Genomic DNA, 17,903 nt, shown 5'->3' with positions numbered 1-17,903 from the left:
AATTGAGTGAGTTCTGAAGGTTATCTAAAGGTATGCTTTCTCCAAAATTTTAAAAAATTGTTAAATCTGTCACTTGTAATCATCCAATGGGAATTTCTAAAAGGTTGACAGCTGTCAAAATCTAACCAGTGATGAGTCTCTATATGTTGTCCATCATCACAGGGTAACATAGAGACACACATGACAGACAAGCATGCACACACATACACACACAGCTGTGGACAATTTAGAGACCTATTAACCCGATGTTTTTGGACTATGGAATTAAGTCAGAATACCCAGAAAAAAACAATGCATGCATAGGGAGAATCTGCAAACCCCAAGTGGAAATACCCCATAAAAGACAAAACAGTCCATTATGATTCTTACAGATTTTAATAAGTTAGTACAAAATAAAAGATCAACATAAATACATAAGTTTTCATTAGGAATGCATCAAAAGAAGGGCTAATTATATAGTGAAACGAAGGGAAAACATATAATGTGTGGTAACTATGAGACTTTTAACTGTATAAATACAAGGCAATAATATGAGAAGTATAATCTGAAAAGTGCTGAGCTTTGCCTCCTTAACCTAATTTAACACATTTACAAAAACGTGTTTCACATTTAGCATTTAAATCCAGCTTTGGACAAGAGCGTGTAATTATGTCTCCCAAATAACGCAAAGGAACAAATCCTCCTTCTAATATGTAGTGCTGTACAATATTTAATTATTTTCAATATTTGGAAATTTATTGTAACAAATAATATTTTAAAACAAAAACTTTCACTTTCATATGAAATCAACCCAAACACATTAAACTAATTTTTTTAGATAATACATTTTTATCGTTTTTAATGTTTTATGATCTCACTTGAAAATTGTAAAATCTTACCAAACAAATGAACAACATATTTAGTGCATTTATTTTTTTTAAATCAGTCATCTACAAAATAGAACCTTTAATATTATCCACTCAAAATCTGCCACAGAAATGAGCAGACAGAAAATAAAGCAGAATCACGTGTTTCTGGGCACTTCTATAGAATCCTCCATCATTGACTCAGAGCTTGAATTAACCACAGATTGGTGCCTCCTAGTGGCAGCACCAAGGAGCTGCAGGTCAGCTGCAGAAATCTCCCTCAGCTCCCTGCGACACAGTTTGACAGGTGTCATTTCTAAACTAACCTCAGGCTGACCTCTTCTGTACCTTTCATAGGACAGTGTGAGTGCCTGACTGTGTTCAGAAAATTTTGTCTTCGGGAGTGCTTGGACGACAGAAAGTGATGGCTTGACTGGTTTAGATTCTATTTCCTCTGTATATATTTTTGTGTATGTGGTGGAAATGTGTGTCGTCTCTCCCTCCTCCTCACAGTGTGTTTTGGGTTCATTCACACTGAAAGGTAAGTGAGTGCCCTGCCTTTCTCTGCTCTCCTGTGTGTGTGAGGACTGATTGTCATTGTGGGGAGCATCACTTAGAAGTTCTTTGAGCTTCTTCTTCAGCTGCCGACTGGAGCTTTTGTAGAAAAACAACTCTTTCTCCAGATGCTGGACTCTGACTTGTATGGCTTGTTGTGTCTCTCTTGACATCCCCTCTAAATAACCAGAAACACATGAACGATACAGAAGGAAACATGAACGAAATAGCAAAATTCACAGAAAATATCACAAATACTCTGGATCCTCACCTTTAAGTTCCTGTAGTAGCAGCCGGACATTGTTTTGGTGATCTCTGTGTTGCAGGGTGAGCCTGCGGTCTGCGTCCAGAGCAAAACGCTGCATGGCTGCCTCCATCTCCCTAAGTGCTGCTTCCTGCTCGCTGACATGAAGCTCCAGCTCTTCGCACTGCATATGTAGACGACGCTCTGCCTCTCGAAGACAAACGACCTGGAGTTGTTGTTGACGACAGTGGTGGTTTAGTACAACAAAGCAAAGGACAGAATTAATTAATATAAATTTGAGGCATTAAAGAAACACCCCGTACAAACAGGCTGGGACAATAACAGCATGCCGTAAGGACAGTCCATGAAAGTTAAAACATATCTTAAATCTATCCAGAATCAGAATTTTAGGCGTTAAACAACTCAACACACAGTTAAGGAGTGGCTAAAAGGCTCTTGAAGACTCTAGCAGCAGTCTGCAACTTTTGATTCTCCCCGTGACTTTGAATTAGGCTTTTCATCACAATCCTATTTAAAATGCAGTAATCTCTGATTCTGGTGGCTCTTTTATTAAAAAATACTTTTTCTTTCCACTCAACTTTCCATTAATGTGAATGTATACAGTGCTCTGTGAACAGCCAGCTTCTTTAGGAATGACCTTTTGTGACATATTCTCCTTATGGATGCAGTGAGAGACTGCATCCATAAATCTATATGCTAAGTCAGCATATGGATTTTCATCTGCTATAAGCTATAATCCTCAAAATTAGCAGAAATAAACACAATTTCTGTTTTTACATTTATTACTGAATTACTAAAGTAAATTAATATGTATGATATTTTATTTTAGTGAGATGCAGGGTGTCAAACAGCCCTGTTGGAGGACATTTAGCCCAGTCTATGCCTTAAATATTTTACTTGTAAAGATAATTAAATATATGATGAAGATAATTTCCTCTTGCCTTGTTGAAATATTTGATCAACAGCTCTATGGCCTCAGGTAATGAGAGCTTCTTCAGCTTCCTGGTAATGTCACAGTGCTGAGCGGGTTCTGTGTCTTTGGACTCGAGCAGAGGTGAGTTTCCGACGAACAGGTGATTCTGCCGCTCCTGGATGGCGTTGTTTTTAAATTCAAGAGCTGCATCTAGAACCTCAACAGCTTCCTCCAGCTGGAGGAGGGAATGCTCCTCCTGTACAACAGGCATAAATCAAACAAATGAAAAATAATGTAAGGAGCATAGAGAGAAATCAAAACATGAAATGTCTTACCTCCACAGAGAGCACTCTGTTGTCCCTCAGCTGGGCTTCCAGAGTGTCTCTTTTCATCTTCAGCATGTCTCTCTCTTTCTCCAGCTCCCTGACTGTAACCATTCTGGTCTTTCTCGCGCTGCTCTGACTCTGAAGCTGCTCTTCCACAGACTCCAACTGAACAGACACTTGCAGCAAGTCCCGACTCAAAGCCTGGAAGTCAGAGAACACATTTAAAAGTGAAACAATTCCAGCTTTGAAAACTGACTTTACAAATGGATGGTGCTGAAAGCAGAGGCCGACCTGACTGGACTGCAGCATCTTGATCTGGAGTTTGTTTTTCTGTTGGACACAGGTCTCTCTGTGCTGCAGCACCTCCACTTTCCTCTTCAGCTCCTCCCCCAGCTCCTGAAGCTCTGCTCTCTTATGAATGGCCCTTTCCTCTTCTTCTTCAGGCCAACTACTGCCATGGAGCTATATTAAGGAAATGCAAGGGCGAAAGAAAGAAAGATGACAAAAGAAGATAAACTTCTGCTTTATCTTACAAGAAGATAATTGTGTCTAAGAACAAATAATGTCTGTTTAATACTTTACCATTCTCTTTGTTTCCATGGGAAAGTTTTCAGGAACAGATGAACTCTTTAAACTTTGTCCCTGAACACAAGAACACAAAATACTTCAATTAAGAAAAACGGTGATCATTACACCACGATGCAATGATGGCCTGCAAAAATTAAGTGGTTTTGTATTTTAAATTATGAGAAAATGAAATTCTTGGTTAATAAAACAAACTATAAAACTCTTAAACGCCTAATGAATAATTACTTAAAAATACTGATAAAAAAAATTGAATAAAAGTTATTCTCATCAACCGAAAAAATACAGTGCCTTTTTATTTAATATTATTTGTCTGACCTAATTAATGTTCTGAAATTATCTTTGATTATCTTAAAAATCCACATTAACTTTATTTTTTAAGGAATTTTCCCCAATTGAAATGCTACATTTGGACAGGAATAGGTATATTTAAATGAAGTGAAGTTCTTTGCCATGTTCAGTCACCGTGTTTTGTTATTTTGTTCTGACCCTGTTTTGATGGGGTTTTCTGTGGTTGGTCTCGTCCAGCTCCCTGAGGCTGCTCTGTAGCTTGGCTCTCTCCAGCCTCATGCTCTGCAGGCTGTGGTAAACCTCGACTCGGATCTGCTGGCTCTGCATGGAGAGTCTCTCCAACACGTTTCCCGTTTCACCTCTGTCTACTGCTTGGATTTTTCTTTCTGTTGGTAAGAAATAACTATGCTGATTTTCAGGTTTATTTATGTTATTAAAAGAAACGTTAACTTATAAATCTAGTTAAACATGTCCAGTTTACATAATTTTCTTTAAAAACAATGTAATTGACATCGAGTTCATCTTATTTACTTCCTGATAGTGTGTCTGAGTCAGCGTTAACCTTGAAGTACTAATCAAACCTTTGGAGACTTAATAAATCCCAGATGAGTTCAATTTCAAACCTATTGGAACCTTTTGTTCCATTTCTCTGCATACAGCAACATGAAACCATGTTAACTCACCAGTTTTGTCAAGTTCTTTGATAAGCTCCTCCTTTAAGCGCATGCTGACCATCAGTTCATGGATTCTTCTTTCAACAATGTTGGCTCGCCTTACCTTCTTCACAGGGTTTTCTTTTATGTCCGATAAATTGGAAAAGGAAACAACTTCTGGGTACAGTTTATGTCAACGGGATAGTTAAGCAGAGAAATCAGAAATGAGAGGATGGCATAAACTATGCAAGCTGAATGAATGTAAAATAATGAACATGTAAAGAGTACCTTTGACCAAATAAGACTCTGGTACTGCTGTTTTTCCGTCATACATTTCCGGTGTAGTGCTTTTGGGTTTCAGTAGTAGTCTCTTTTCCCAGCTTGTCCAGGTTCGATTTAAAGGAAGCCTAAAATAACAAAATAATATTAATAGAAAATTCAGATTAATTTGATGCTTTTAGAGAAAGCTGCAGACCAAATTGTCCCGTAAAACATGTTGAAAGTAAAATTCCATTAAAGTGGCCAAAAATATTACTGTTGGCCAGTAGAGTTTTAAGTGAGTGCACCAGAAAGTTATATGATCCACAATTTTGTTCATCCAACCAGGGACCCAGTGTGTCTGCAATGTTTACACACATTGATACTGTGATACTAATTCAATCAAACAACGATTTTCCCTTTTTTTACTTACTGGAAAAAAGGGGTATTAATAACACCCTCACTCCTAGGCATAGTACCTGTAACTATAATTAGTTATTGATCTTTATATGGTAAACTGTATAAAAAGTTCTATAGTAAAGGCTCTCACCTAAATTCTTTCCTGCACGAAGATCTTTCCATTCCTGCGTCCTTCTCTTTTGTCTCCTCCTCATGATTATTTTGAATTCTTTCCTTGCTTTTGGCCTGTTGTGTAATGAATGGACAGTAGACCTCATCTTTTTCCTCGATTTCAGCCAGAAGGAGATGACCACGCATCCTAAAAGCTGTCATCACCCTCTCCAGTGAATAGGTGGGTGGACTGGAGTGAATCTACAAACACATCAAATCAAACAAAATTATATATAGACATGGTACATGCAACAGATAAAACACACACCCATATCCATTCAGGATTAAATGTCATACCTTTCTGGATGGCCTGTGTAGCAAGCTGTGTGTGATTAGAGGGACACTCTGGGGTCTTGTGCATGAGTTCCCAGAAGGCATTGCTTCTTCGGTTGACCCTGGAGTCATCCCACGAACAGCCACGAGGCTGCTGCGAAGGCGATCAATCAGAATCTGCTGACTCACCAGTTGTTCAGTCTGAAAATTAATACAAAAATATGTATGTAGATGAAATTTTTTTATTGTCAAAAGGATCTTTGGACAAAAAAAAAATCCTTGAAATACAAGAAGGCACTGTATTCAACTCTCTGTTCATTCATCTCACTAGTATTCGAGAATGTTCCTTCTCTTCCTCTGAAGCTAAAACTTGGTTTCTTTTCTCTTCAAGCAGTTTCTCAACTTCTCTTTGAATCTGTCTCAATTCTTCATCTTTTTGCTCCAGAAGTTGCTCTTTTTCTTGGAGGGCTTCCTATGGAAAGAGAAAAAAACTTAGCATTTATTACTTTAAGGAGTGGACTATTAATAAAATATTATCACATTTAAAATGCACATGCACACTTTAAATGTAACTAAACCAATTCCCTTTTTTCTTTTTACCTGACACTGGCGGAGTTCTTCTCTCAGGTTTAAAGCGGTTACATGGAGCTGGAGGTCTCCAGCCCCCTCTGAACAGTCTATACTACTTGTATGATGTGACTGGCTGACAGCTGCCAGTCTCTCCTGCCATTCTTGCAGTCTCTGCGTGAACATAACACTTGGAAATGCTTTGAACATATCTGCAAGCAAATATGCTGCTTCCTTTGCCAAGAACAGATACTGTGCAGCTGTGTCTTGGTTCAGCCTCTTATCCAGTGTGGACGCTGTAATCTGACTGGGCTGTTTGAAACCATCCCCATCTCCACCTCCGCCCCTTGCTTTCTCCTTTTCCATCTCCTTCATGTCCTTCTCCTTCTCCTTCAGAAGCTCTCTCAGTGTCTGAACTTCATACTCCAGCTCCTCCAATCGAGTCTCGGCGGGTTGGCAGGCTTTAGGATCTGATTTAACATCTGTTAGAGAGACCGCTGGTCCTGGACAGTTGCGGATGTGACGGGCCTTGGAGGCGAACTGAAGAACATTCAAAGTCTCCGCAATGAAGTGGTGGGACGGGCTCACACAGGCCACCATCACTGTGTGGGCGTTGCCTCCCAGTGAGTCCCGGAGGAGTCGAGTGATCTTGGCATCACGGTACGGTACATGCGGACTGCTGCAACCGTTGCCGCGACGACTTCGCCCACGGTCGGAGAGGGCGCGAATAACATTACCAAGGGCAAGCAGGCCAGTATTGATGAGTGCAGACTCTTTGAATTGAGCTCCAGTGTTTCCAGTTTTGCTAGCTCGTTCTGAGCCTGCCAGGTCCACCAGGCAGAGTTTGGACGAGCGCACAGTCTTTAAGGATGGGTTCTTGTTGCTGTAAGAACGGATGTGGACCTGAAGAGTGAGGATCACATTAGAGCGACTGGAGTGCTCATTCATTCCCGTTGCACCAGTGTGACGCAGGGCGTTTCCCATCTCCACGGCACCGAGCAGCTCTTCAGCTGATGTGACAACCATCTCTCTGGCACCAATCACAACTGAAAACAGTCAAAAAAAGGAAATAAGACGGTTTTAACTAATGAGACTAGCACAGTCTGTGAACTGAAGGTGATAGAATAAGGGTATTACTGCCAGGAAGAACTGTCTACCTTCTACAGCTAAAATAAAAACAAAGCACGCCCGGGCCTTAACCAGGCTGCAAAATTAGTTACATTTCATTATATGAAAATAAACAACAAATCAATCAATAAATCAATGTGTTTTGGAGGAAGGTGAGAAGGGAAACACGCTTAAACAAACCCATGCAGTAAATGGCTAAACAGCAGAGCAATTAAAAAAATGTTATAAATGTAATTTCAAAACAATAACTAAAAAATTGAAAAGATGATGGCAAAACACCAAGTGTACCCCATGATTTAATAGCTTGTAGACGCGCATTTAGAGCAACAAATGCACAGACTGCATAGGGTCCTCTGTGGGCGTATTTCATTGTCCAGCTTTATGACCAGGGTTAGGTAAACCTTTAGCAGATGACAGATTACCTTTAACATTCAGCAAGTGATGCCTGTGAAATCTGGGATATGGACTTTGTGGAATTCCTTGGGTTTTTGGCTCTTTCCTCACTGATATTCTGTTAACAGAAGATGTTGCCATCTTTTTGCTGCTGTGTGTTGGGGAAGCAGCATCAGAGCCAGCGACTCTAATAGACTAGACAAAATCATCAGGAAAGCTGGCTCTGTACTGGGACTAAGGCTGGAGTCCCTGGAAACTGTGGTGGAGAGGAGGACAATGAAGAAGGTTCTGTCTATTATGGACAATAAACAGCACCCTCTCCACAACATAGTGGACAGACAGCGGAGCACCTTCACACATAGGCTGCTCCAGCTCCGCTGTCGTAGAGACAGATACAGGAAATCCTTCCTGCCACATGCCATCTCACTGTACAATAAAAGCTAAATCATTGTTCTGCACTAATCAGTCCAATTTTGCACAACTGCACTGTGGCACACTTGCTGTACATATATTTACATATACATACTGTATCTGCATTTTTTGAATCTTTGCAAGGTCTGCTCTAAGCTGCTTTTTATATTGACAGCATGTTGTATTTTATTCTTATTTTGTCTACAATTGCTACTCAGTGGTGGTTGTTGTGTATCTTGTCTCTATGCTGCTGTAACTGCGAAATAATTTCCCTGCTGGGATGAATAAAGTAATTCTATTCTATTCTATTAACAAACACTCGTTTTTTTCAAACCAACAAGCTGCCAAAATTTCTGTTTTTAATATCACAGTATGTAAATCTTTTGTGTGTTTTTGTTTACTGGCTGTTGAATTTAATCAATTTTACAACCAGGTAAAAGTCGGATGAATTCATGTCAATGCACACAAAATCGTTGAACCAGATGAGTCTGTCATCTTTCCATGAATGCATTCATTTTTTTGCCATATTTAAAATAATTTTTTACCTGTGTTCCCCTTTTCATCGTCTCTGATGACAAGTTCTTTATGATTGGTGTTCATGTCCAACAGGTCCCGTAGTTCCTCTCTGTACAGCTCCATGTATGAAACCCGCACCGTTGCCTCAATGTTATCATCGTTCTTCCGCTTTGCCAGCAACAAAAACACATCCTGAGCTACACAGTCAATAATTCCTCCTTCATCTGCAAGAAGGTTTCAAAATATAGACAAAGATTCAATTAGAATATTTTGTCTGAAAGAATCAGAAATATGACACAGTTTTTGGTTTTATTTATTTTTTGTTAAAGTGTTAATCATAAAAAGACATACAGGCTATATCCTATTTATTAAAAAATAATCATAAAGTAAATTTTACTTCAGTCAAAAAAAATTTTTTCATTCCACACTGGGATATATCTCAAGTTTTTACTCATAACTGATACTCTTAAGCTTGATAATGGCTTAGAGCTAATAAAAACCTAGGTTTGAGTTTCTCTAACCTAGGTTTCTCCTTTTAGAGAAATTATTGTTTCAACGCTGTGTTTCATGGAAAAACTCAGGAGTCTTTTTTTGTGGCTTACCCGCCTAGTGAGAGTTATTAGTGACTATTTGCTGGACATCTGTCAAGTATGCAGTCTCCTCCATGATTACTGTATCAAATTTCTGTATCAAATATCTTATTTAATAGTTTATTTGAGAAAGTATTTGTTGTGTTTTCGTTAGCTGTAAGCCATTATCAAATAAACAGCCAATAAATAATGCATACAAAAGCACTATGTGTAATAAATTTATATTACGTTTTTCTTTCAATTGAAATAAATAAACTTTTTTAATAACTTGCCTTTGCTCCCCCCGCCCAGTGTGTACGTCTTGCCAGACCCAGTCTGTCCGTAACAAAACACCGTAGCGTTGTATCCGTCCAGCAGAGACTCCACCAGGGGCTGGACGCAAGACTCGTACACTTCATCCTGGCTGGCTGTCGGTCCGAACGCGTGGTCGAAAGAGAAAAGGCGGTCCGAGCCGAGACTCACCTGCCCGGAGCCCGAGGGGACCACCCGGACGCACACTTGATGCTGATGGAGGAGCTCTTTGCGGAGCAGGGGACGGATACGGACCGCCACCCGGACACAGACCTCACTCATGAGGCCGTAACAGACCAATGAACTTACACAGGGTTTAACTTTTTTTTTGCTCACATCTAACCTCTGAGATGCTTCAAAACTCTGGTTTCGAAATAGTTAATTGCTAATTCACTGTTAGCTACTCGAAGAAAAACAAATTTAACATAGCCCGTGTTTTAACTCTCGTGGTCGTTTTCTCTGTAGTTTCTGGTAACTTCACCTCTTAAGGTTTGTTGTCGATTTGGGTTGCCCGGGCGACCGACGACACTGTGACGCAGGAGCCAAAAACCGGAAGAGGCGTTCAAAGATGGTACTGGACAGCTGCCGCGAGGGCAACGGCGCCATCTACTGAATATTTAAAGTACTGAATTGATTAATTTCATAAAACTAGCCTAAATAAATAAGTAATAATTAAATCTTTTGGAATTCTCAAAAAAAGATTGTGGTAGAAGAGCCAGTAGTGCTTTGGCTGATGACTTCAGGTTTCAACAAAGGACACATGAGATACAGGTCAGAGTGAGCCTTGAAGGTCATAGATAAATTCTTAAAATCGGTTGTAAAACTAATTGGTAGAAGACAGAAGTAATGTCATTTCTTTTTCTGGATTTAGTGGAAAAAATCACTGTACACATACACGCAGCTTTGGACAGTTTAACATGAAGCACAGTCACATGATTTTTAACGGTAGCAAAAAAGGACTAGACAAAAAACAAAAACAAAAACATAATTTTTTGCCATCTGGATGTTAAAGGTCACAAATTCAACTCCATACTAACTAGACATTACAAAACATGCATAATGTAATAGCATAATGTAATCACTTGCTTAGCTAAAACAGGATGGTTAATACAACAGATTTGTTGTGCAAACATTGTCATTAACTGCACACTGACGATTGCTTCATAGAATCACCACCATGTTTGGTTTCTTCGCAAGGAAAGCCATCAGTAAGCAGGAAACATTCTGTATGTTCTGCTTGCAGTCTGTCAGTAGTAAATACAGCGTGTATGGTGAATGGGAATGTGGGTCATCTCTTTGTGGTGCTGCTTAGCGAAGGGCCAAAGGTAGAAGTCAATGATAGCAGAATTGATGTTACAGACGTTTCCGTCCGTCTCCTGTACCATCTTATGCAGTCTTTCCTTGATCAGCTCCACGGACCAAATGGAACATCCTCGGATCTCGACTTCTCTTCGGTCCCCTGAAGGCAGCAGCTCACCTGAGACAGATCACACCCGCTGATTTTTAGATTGGCTTACATTGGCTTTAAAAAGCATTCTTACCTTTGAACCTTTTCAAACTGTTACATCATAACTATAAAACTGAAATTACTTTATTAAAATTTTATAAAACAAATCAACACAATGCCGTGCATAGACATGAACTGAAAGAACAATGATGTCTTTATAAGGGCTCTTTTACAAATACAAATCTGAAAAGTGTTATGTGTGTGTGGCAGCAAAGTAATGGTAAATCTGGAGGAGCTGCAGTTATTCACAGCTCAGGTGGGATAATCTGTAGACAGGAGAACTACTAGTTGCACCCTCCTCAAACCTAGCCGTTGTGGGAACGTAAGAAAACATTTGTCAAGAGAAAGCTATGCAAACACATGGAAGAAGGTGCTCTGGTCAAATAAGACTTAAAAGTAACTTTCTAGCCTGCATGGAAAACACTTAGTACAGCAGAAAACTAAAGCTAACACCTCTTTTCTTCAGTAGTCCAGTACCGGAAATAAACAAAATCAAGTTATTTCTCAGAGATTCTATTAAACTAACCCGAGTGAACTTAGGATATTTTTAAAGAAAATTGAGAAAAACCTTCAAGAATCTTTTGAAAACCATATCGAGTTTTCCTTACAATTCACAATTATGTGCAACTTTGTGCTGGCTAGTCAGAAAAATCTTAAAACTCATTGTCTTAAAAATGATAGAATGTAAAAAAGTGAAAATAGTATGAATACTTTTTCAAGGCTCCATATAGGAAAACACATGCTCGGTCCCTCACCGTTCTTTAGTGCCTCCATCAGTGCATCAGAGTATTGCAACACTCCTAAATAGACAAGCGCCTGAGGAACCCTGTAGTCTGCAAACATGGTGAGACAGTCCATGTTGATGATGTACCCTTCTCCTCTGGTCTCCATCACTGCCCAGAAATCTGCCACCAGGATCTGGGCTCGCTTGTTGAAAGAGATTTTTTTGCCCTTAAACAGCAGATTAACACAAAAACCGATTCATTAACAATGAGTTTCCGACTATTGGCTTCAGACTATTCATTTTTTGGTAAATTATTGGTTTGTAAATAGCATTTAATTTTGCTTCATTTTTCGTAATATTGTAAAGTTACCAAATAAAGCAAATATGCTAAAAAAAAAAAAAAAACTTGTTGCATTTTTTTGCACTTATTGTAATCCCTTTTGCCACTTTTTGTCAGATGATTACACAGCTGTGATGCTGGTTTTGTCCAGTAGGGGGAACTCTCATGCTAAAATTTATTCAAAGTCCTCCAACAGAGGCTACTCAAGGTGTTTCAAGTGACAATTTACAGGTTCGAAGTGTAATTAAGTAATTAATCACTTAGTGTTGACATGGAGTACAGTAATGTACATCACATATTGAGAATGCCGTAATTTTCAGACTAAATGTAGTATAAATTTGCACACTGGGATGAACTCCATAATTAAAAATTTAAAAAGTTCAGTATCCAAAGGAAAGCCGCTAACCCTCAAGATGCCATGACTAAAGCAAGACCTGTAGAGATGCTTTAGTAACAGTTGATACTTATAAAATATCTTTGCAGTCTTTCCATACATTTAGACATTACTCTATTCATTTGGCCCTCTGACCTCATATGTAGCTTCATCCCTGTAAGACGGGATTTTCTCCACGATCAGCTCCACCATCTTCTGAGCATCGTTTCCTGCTTGGCTGATAAAACTACGGAAACTTCCTCCGTGCTCCAGCAGCACGCGCCCACCCTCGGTCAGGACCTTGGAAGGAAGATTCGAATTCAACACCCATGATGAGCAGGAGATGAACTGCACATTTTCATCTTCTCTTTATAAAGTAAGTGACGTGCATGTAATAAAAGAAGCTTGATAAATAATGATGATGAAAAATATTTTCAAGTGAATCATATTTTCCAGTATGAAATTAGTTTTTAAAGACATTCGTTTTATGTTTTTAAATTCAAACAAGATAGAAGCGGCCTTTCACAAACAAGTTGATAATCAGTAATAAAGTAAAGAACCTCTGAGTTATTTTTGACCACGACATGTCATTTAAATCCCATATTAAGGGTCCAGGACTTAGAAATATCCTGTCAGAATGATGCTGAGAAACCAGCTGATCCTTTCGTTACTTAAAGTCTGAACTATTAAAACTATTTACAGGAAGTCCAAAATATTTAGTTAAAGGCTTTCAGCTGGTCCAAACCTTGCAGCAAAAGTTCTGATGAAAATTTTAAAAATAATATTTTTCTTCTATTAAGCTTAACTTCATTGGCTCCCTGTTAAATCTAGAATGAAATTTAAGATTATCCTACTCACATATAAAGCCAATAAGAATCAAGCTCCCTCATACACCAGAGATCTGATTCTTCCATATGTTCCTAGCAGAGCCTTTCACTCTCTTTACTGCTGTTTCTAGGATTTCTAAAAGAACATTGGGAGGCAGATCCTTTACTTATCAGGCTCCTCTCCTGTGGAACCAGCTCCCAGTTTTAGTCTGTGAGGCAGACACCCTGTCTACTTTTAAGACTAAGCTTAAAACATTCCTCATTGATAAAGCTTATAGTTATTCTCACTTTGATTATCCTGAGCTATCTCTGTACTTAGGCTGCTATTTGCTTATGCTGCTGGAGGACAAAATGGGCACTTTTTTTGCTCTGCTATACAAGTATATAAAATGAGCATCCATTTTATATAAAATGAACTGGAAATGTGGAGGATAAAAGTAGAACCTGGTGGCGTTCCTGAAGCATCGGCATGGCTGTCTCATTGTCTGATCGGAGAACTTTTCCCAACTCCTCCACACTCATCTGGGAAAAGTACTTGGGATCAGTGATGGGTACACCTAGGAGAACAGAGTGGAATTATTATTATTATTAATAATAATTCTGGTTTTTAATGTGCAGTACAGAAAAGAATAAACTAAAATGATTTGTTCTGATCTCATATTTTCAGAAGCAAACTCTGGCCAAGACTACCTGTGCTTCTCTGATAGCAGCTGTTACACATATAAAGGGCACAGCGACAACACTTTGAGAGCGGTATTCCACACGAGACATAACTGATTCATATCCGGAGCCGTTCTTGCTAATTATAAATGATGATCAGGCTCATGCAGAGCCACCAGCAATTTCCTCGAACTCCGAACTCACAAAGGGCACACAGACAAAAAGTGACAATAATAAAGCCACAATTTTCTCCTTGTCTCTTGAGAATAAGGAACCAAAAAAGAAACACATAATGGAAAAGGCCACATTGTCATGTATTATGACACAGTTACAGCATTTTCTGTCAGTGGCTCACTGTTTAGACATTTTCAATCACACGTTTGGTGGGTCTGGGTCCCTGACAGTGGTAGGGCAGATTTACTCTCCATCAGTGGGATATTAGAGCTAATATATAATAAATGTATTAAACTACATGACAAGAGATAGCATGTAATTTCAGGCCTTCACATCTATATAGATGACAGGTGGAGAAATACAAATTAAAAGACAAATTCATAGAAGTAGCTCACGCAATTTTTGTAATTGTGATTTATCAAACAAATAGTGAATAAAGACTTTAATCTCAAATGTATTAGCTGGTGTTGCTTACTATGTGTGCGCGTTTTAATGCACTTGTGTCTCTGTTTATGTATACATGTTGTGTTTTTCTGTCCATATTTCTGTATCGATGTTTGCATAATGGGAAGAGCTAGAGTTTGCCAGAAGTTAAACTCTGAAGGTGGTTGCAAATGAAGGGAGAAAAATTCCAACCAAACCTCCCAAAGTTTGCAAAAGCAGAGATTAAAAAAAAAAAATCAGCAGTGTGGGGCGGACAGAGATCTGACAAAAAAAATCCCCATTAATTATCCTCATCCTGCATTCATGCACAACTCTCTGTCAGCGTAGAAAGGAAGACGCTCTCTTTCTTCCTGATCAAAACGGTAAATACTGAAAGTACAGTGCATGATGTATGCAAGTGGTCTCACCTTCCTCCATGGCTCTGGTGATGGCAGCACACAGAGTCATGTAGCCTGTGTAAGTGGTGCCTTTATAGGTCACCTTACACTGCTGAGCTTCGTTGTCAGGCCAAAAGGAGAAGTTCATGGTATTCACCACGAAAACCCAGTTTGACGCCTGCAGGGTTTATAAAACACCATAAGCAAAAACACAACATAAACCTTTCAATAAATAATCAGTTTTTGTGCTGTCTGTAAGGTTGTTTACAAAGTTCTACATGAAAGACATTGAAAAAGTAAAAAAAAAAAAAACTGCTTAGTTTTAAGCAACGCTAAGGAATTTAGTAAAAACACTTCATATTTTTCCCAGATTTTAAATGTGTTATTTGTTGCATTAAATGAAACAAACAAAAGTCTAAATCTAATAATGTTTATTGTTAAGCAATATTCTAAGTGATAATGGTGTTTCAGGATGAATTATTTCAAGAGAACCCAAATTATTGGAGTCAAGTGTCTTTCTTACAAGTGTCTAAAAGTTACACTTTATCAATAGTAACTGGAAATAAGCAATAATCTATATTGATGAACCAAATAATCATATACTTAACATTTTTTATTTTGATACCATTTTCTTCTTATAACTCAAATGAAAAAAATATCTTATTTTATGAATAAGAGCCCAACTTAAATCTCATAGAACAAATGTAGAATCTTCTTCAAAAAAGTAACTTGTGCTGTTTGAACATTTCGATATTTTTTTATTTATTTTTGAGCTCTAAACCTTCAACTGCAGTTATTTGCGTAATCATATTTTTTTCATTCAACATTTCATCCGTATCACCTTTCTCCAAAATCAAAAAATGTATTAACTCTTTTATTGCCTTCCTTTAAACCCAACTGTCCAACCAAGTGATTTGCTGCTTTTGCACTGGGGTAAAAATAATTCAGCCTTGCGGTGCTGAGAAACTCCCCTGATCAGAGGTGGATGCCGGAGCCAGGGGATTGGCCACCTTCCAGCCACTGGCAGTCAGGGCGTCACTGCGTCTGAGATTGTAGAGCATCTCTGCTACCTTCTGGACTCCCGTGTCCCTGATTAACACGTCTCGGCTTCGCTCGGCCACAAACTGCCCAGACTCTCTGGGAAGGAGAGGCTTCTCCATAATAACTGGTGCAGAAATAAAACAGAAAAAACCACATCTGATATTCAATGAAAAGCTTTGAATTCTCAACAGCTAAATTTAAAGATGATAAAGTATATTATGCTTCTTAAAGGTTTGGAATTGTTGGCCATACTGTATATGGCTGACTTTAGGTGCAGCTTCAATTATCACGTGAATTGAGAAGAATTTAATTCCCAGCATACAAGCCCTTTTCATACCAAAACATTTAATAACCTTTTAAACAAGTGCCACTTGAAAGCAATTTTAATAAATAAATGTAAACAAAGATAAGTTGATCATATTATATATATTATTGGCCAGGTGTATCCGGCGTAGGTATCGGGATTTTTCCAGATATAAATCTTTTTGTATTTTCTTATTTTAAAGTATTGGTCACTGGGCCATTTTAAATCATGTTATATCTACAGTATATTTATTGTGTGTCGATGTAAAGTTCCCTGTGTGGCAGGAATGCTGAGTCACTCAACCAAATCTACCTAATGGAATAAATAAAGGTGACTGATTGATTAGTTAGTCTCTCATGTGCCCTCAGCCCTCCAGATGCATCGCATTGCACATCTTGAGATGGTTTCTGTAAACCTTTCTTCTTGGTGAAGTAGCTCAAGTTAAGTTAAACTAAATAGATAATGTCTGAACAGAAATTTCCAAGTCTTGTCAAGGGATTGAACCACCTGAGGGTGAGCATCAGCAAGGCCATAGGGATAGTGATAGACTTCAGGAGAAGGAATATGCCTTAATTGCCACCTACAGCAACTTTACAAAGATTTCCTTATTGGTATTGGAGATCTATCAGTCAGTTGCTTCCAGCATTACATTTTTCATAGCAGCAGCAGAGTCAGAGACACTGAAGAAGCTGTCATCCATCATGGACAACCTGGACTGGACATCCACTGCACACTGGACAGACTGCTACAACTCTGTTGTTTGACAGATACAGGAAATCTTTCCTGCCATATGCCATCACCCTGTAGAATAATTATTATAGGTGTCCTGCTCATCATCATTGCTGCATTTGCACAATGATGCTCATTTTTATATATTTATATACATAAAGTATATATCTATATACTTTATATCTATATACTTTAAGGTTTAAAAATTAAGTTACACACGAGGTAGATTTTATTTACCAGTTTGTGTTCTTTCGAAGACAGACGGCTGTACTGGTTTTTATTCTAAGTCCTGTAAATTAAAGAGGCTAATTGACACTTATTGTGCCACACTTTTAATTTTTTTATTTTATGAGAATGAAACAAACTGTTTAAAAGATTGATATGAATACTTTTGTAACAATATTTTTTCAATTTGGTTAGTAATTGTAATTAATTAAATTTTTTGTATGAAGAGATATAAGCATGCGATAAACACCTGGAAGGGCAAAGTACATCAACAGATCGAGCCTTCATGTCAGCTTTGACTTTTGCTACGGTATGATCTATCCGTAGCATTTCAAACTATAAACACAAATTATTTTCTTTCCAAACTTACTGTTCAACTGTAGCTTGTTTATACGCAAAGTATAGCTGCGTGGCTCCTGCAAGGATAAAAAAACCGTATAAACTTCTTTGTACTACCGGGTTTTCAGCTGCTGACCAATCACTCTTTAAGATTCACAACAGTCTACCAATCAGAACGGTAAGGCGGGAAATCTTATGAGCATGCGCAGAAGCAGTCTGCCGCCATCGCCGAGATGTCACAACTAAACAAAGGGAGCTACATAGAACTAAAAAGAAAAACAAAATCTGAAGTTCGTGTTTTTTTTTCTTCTGAAAGGACTGGCTCGTTTAACTGCTAAGTCTGCCGAACTTCTTTGACAGATTTTAATTAACTTCAAACAGGAAGTCAATCTAGCTGTCAAGGTAAAGA

At 38.5% G+C, this 17,903-nt stretch overlaps 2 protein-coding genes across 4 annotated transcripts; both read right to left on the bottom strand.

Annotated features, from left to right (window-relative positions):
- Nucleotides 1–359: 359 nt before the first annotated feature.
- Nucleotides 360–10,214, bottom strand: LOC114155050 (kinesin-like protein KIF27). Its single transcript, XM_028034714.1, has 15 exons — nucleotides 9,412–10,214; nucleotides 8,579–8,773; nucleotides 6,135–7,147; nucleotides 5,863–6,006; nucleotides 5,559–5,735; nucleotides 5,242–5,462; nucleotides 4,722–4,840; nucleotides 4,464–4,583; nucleotides 3,979–4,166; nucleotides 3,487–3,546; nucleotides 3,196–3,366; nucleotides 2,914–3,105; nucleotides 2,607–2,834; nucleotides 1,672–1,870; nucleotides 360–1,578 (listed from the first exon to the last, which is right to left on the bottom strand). Exons 1-15 carry the CDS (start codon nucleotides 9,710–9,712, stop codon nucleotides 1,004–1,006), a joined length of 3,903 nt encoding a protein of 1,300 aa, XP_027890515.1. The 5' UTR covers nucleotides 9,713–10,214; the 3' UTR covers nucleotides 360–1,003.
- Nucleotides 10,215–10,328: 114 nt separating this feature from the next.
- Nucleotides 10,329–17,733, bottom strand: qng1 (Q-nucleotide N-glycosylase 1). 3 transcript variants are annotated; one of them, XM_028034712.1, is made up of 8 exons: nucleotides 17,526–17,733; nucleotides 17,168–17,219; nucleotides 15,828–16,021; nucleotides 14,887–15,034; nucleotides 13,646–13,758; nucleotides 12,531–12,674; nucleotides 11,693–11,888; nucleotides 10,329–10,907 (listed from the first exon to the last, which is right to left on the bottom strand). In XM_028034712.1, the coding sequence occupies exons 3-8, from the start codon at nucleotides 16,014–16,016 to the stop codon at nucleotides 10,678–10,680; spliced, it is 1,020 nt and encodes a 339-aa protein (XP_027890513.1). In that variant the 5' UTR covers nucleotides 16,017–16,021; nucleotides 17,168–17,219; nucleotides 17,526–17,733; the 3' UTR covers nucleotides 10,329–10,677. The 3 variants fall into 3 exon arrangements, with proteins under 3 accessions (XP_027890513.1, XP_027890512.1, XP_027890514.1); XM_028034711.1 differs by lacking the exon at nucleotides 17,168–17,219 and having other exon boundaries at nucleotides 17,526–17,732; XM_028034713.1 differs by lacking the exons at nucleotides 14,887–15,034; nucleotides 15,828–16,021; nucleotides 17,168–17,219 and having other exon boundaries at nucleotides 17,526–17,724.
- Nucleotides 17,734–17,903: the final 170 nt, after the last annotated feature.

This window comes from Xiphophorus couchianus, chromosome 12 (assembly GCF_001444195.1).
Source record: "Xiphophorus couchianus chromosome 12, X_couchianus-1.0, whole genome shotgun sequence".
In the NCBI taxonomy this organism is placed as follows: Eukaryota; Metazoa; Chordata; class Actinopteri; order Cyprinodontiformes; family Poeciliidae; genus Xiphophorus; species Xiphophorus couchianus.
Note: the sequence above shows the minus strand (reverse complement) of the source record. Positions and strands in the feature narration are given on the sequence as shown.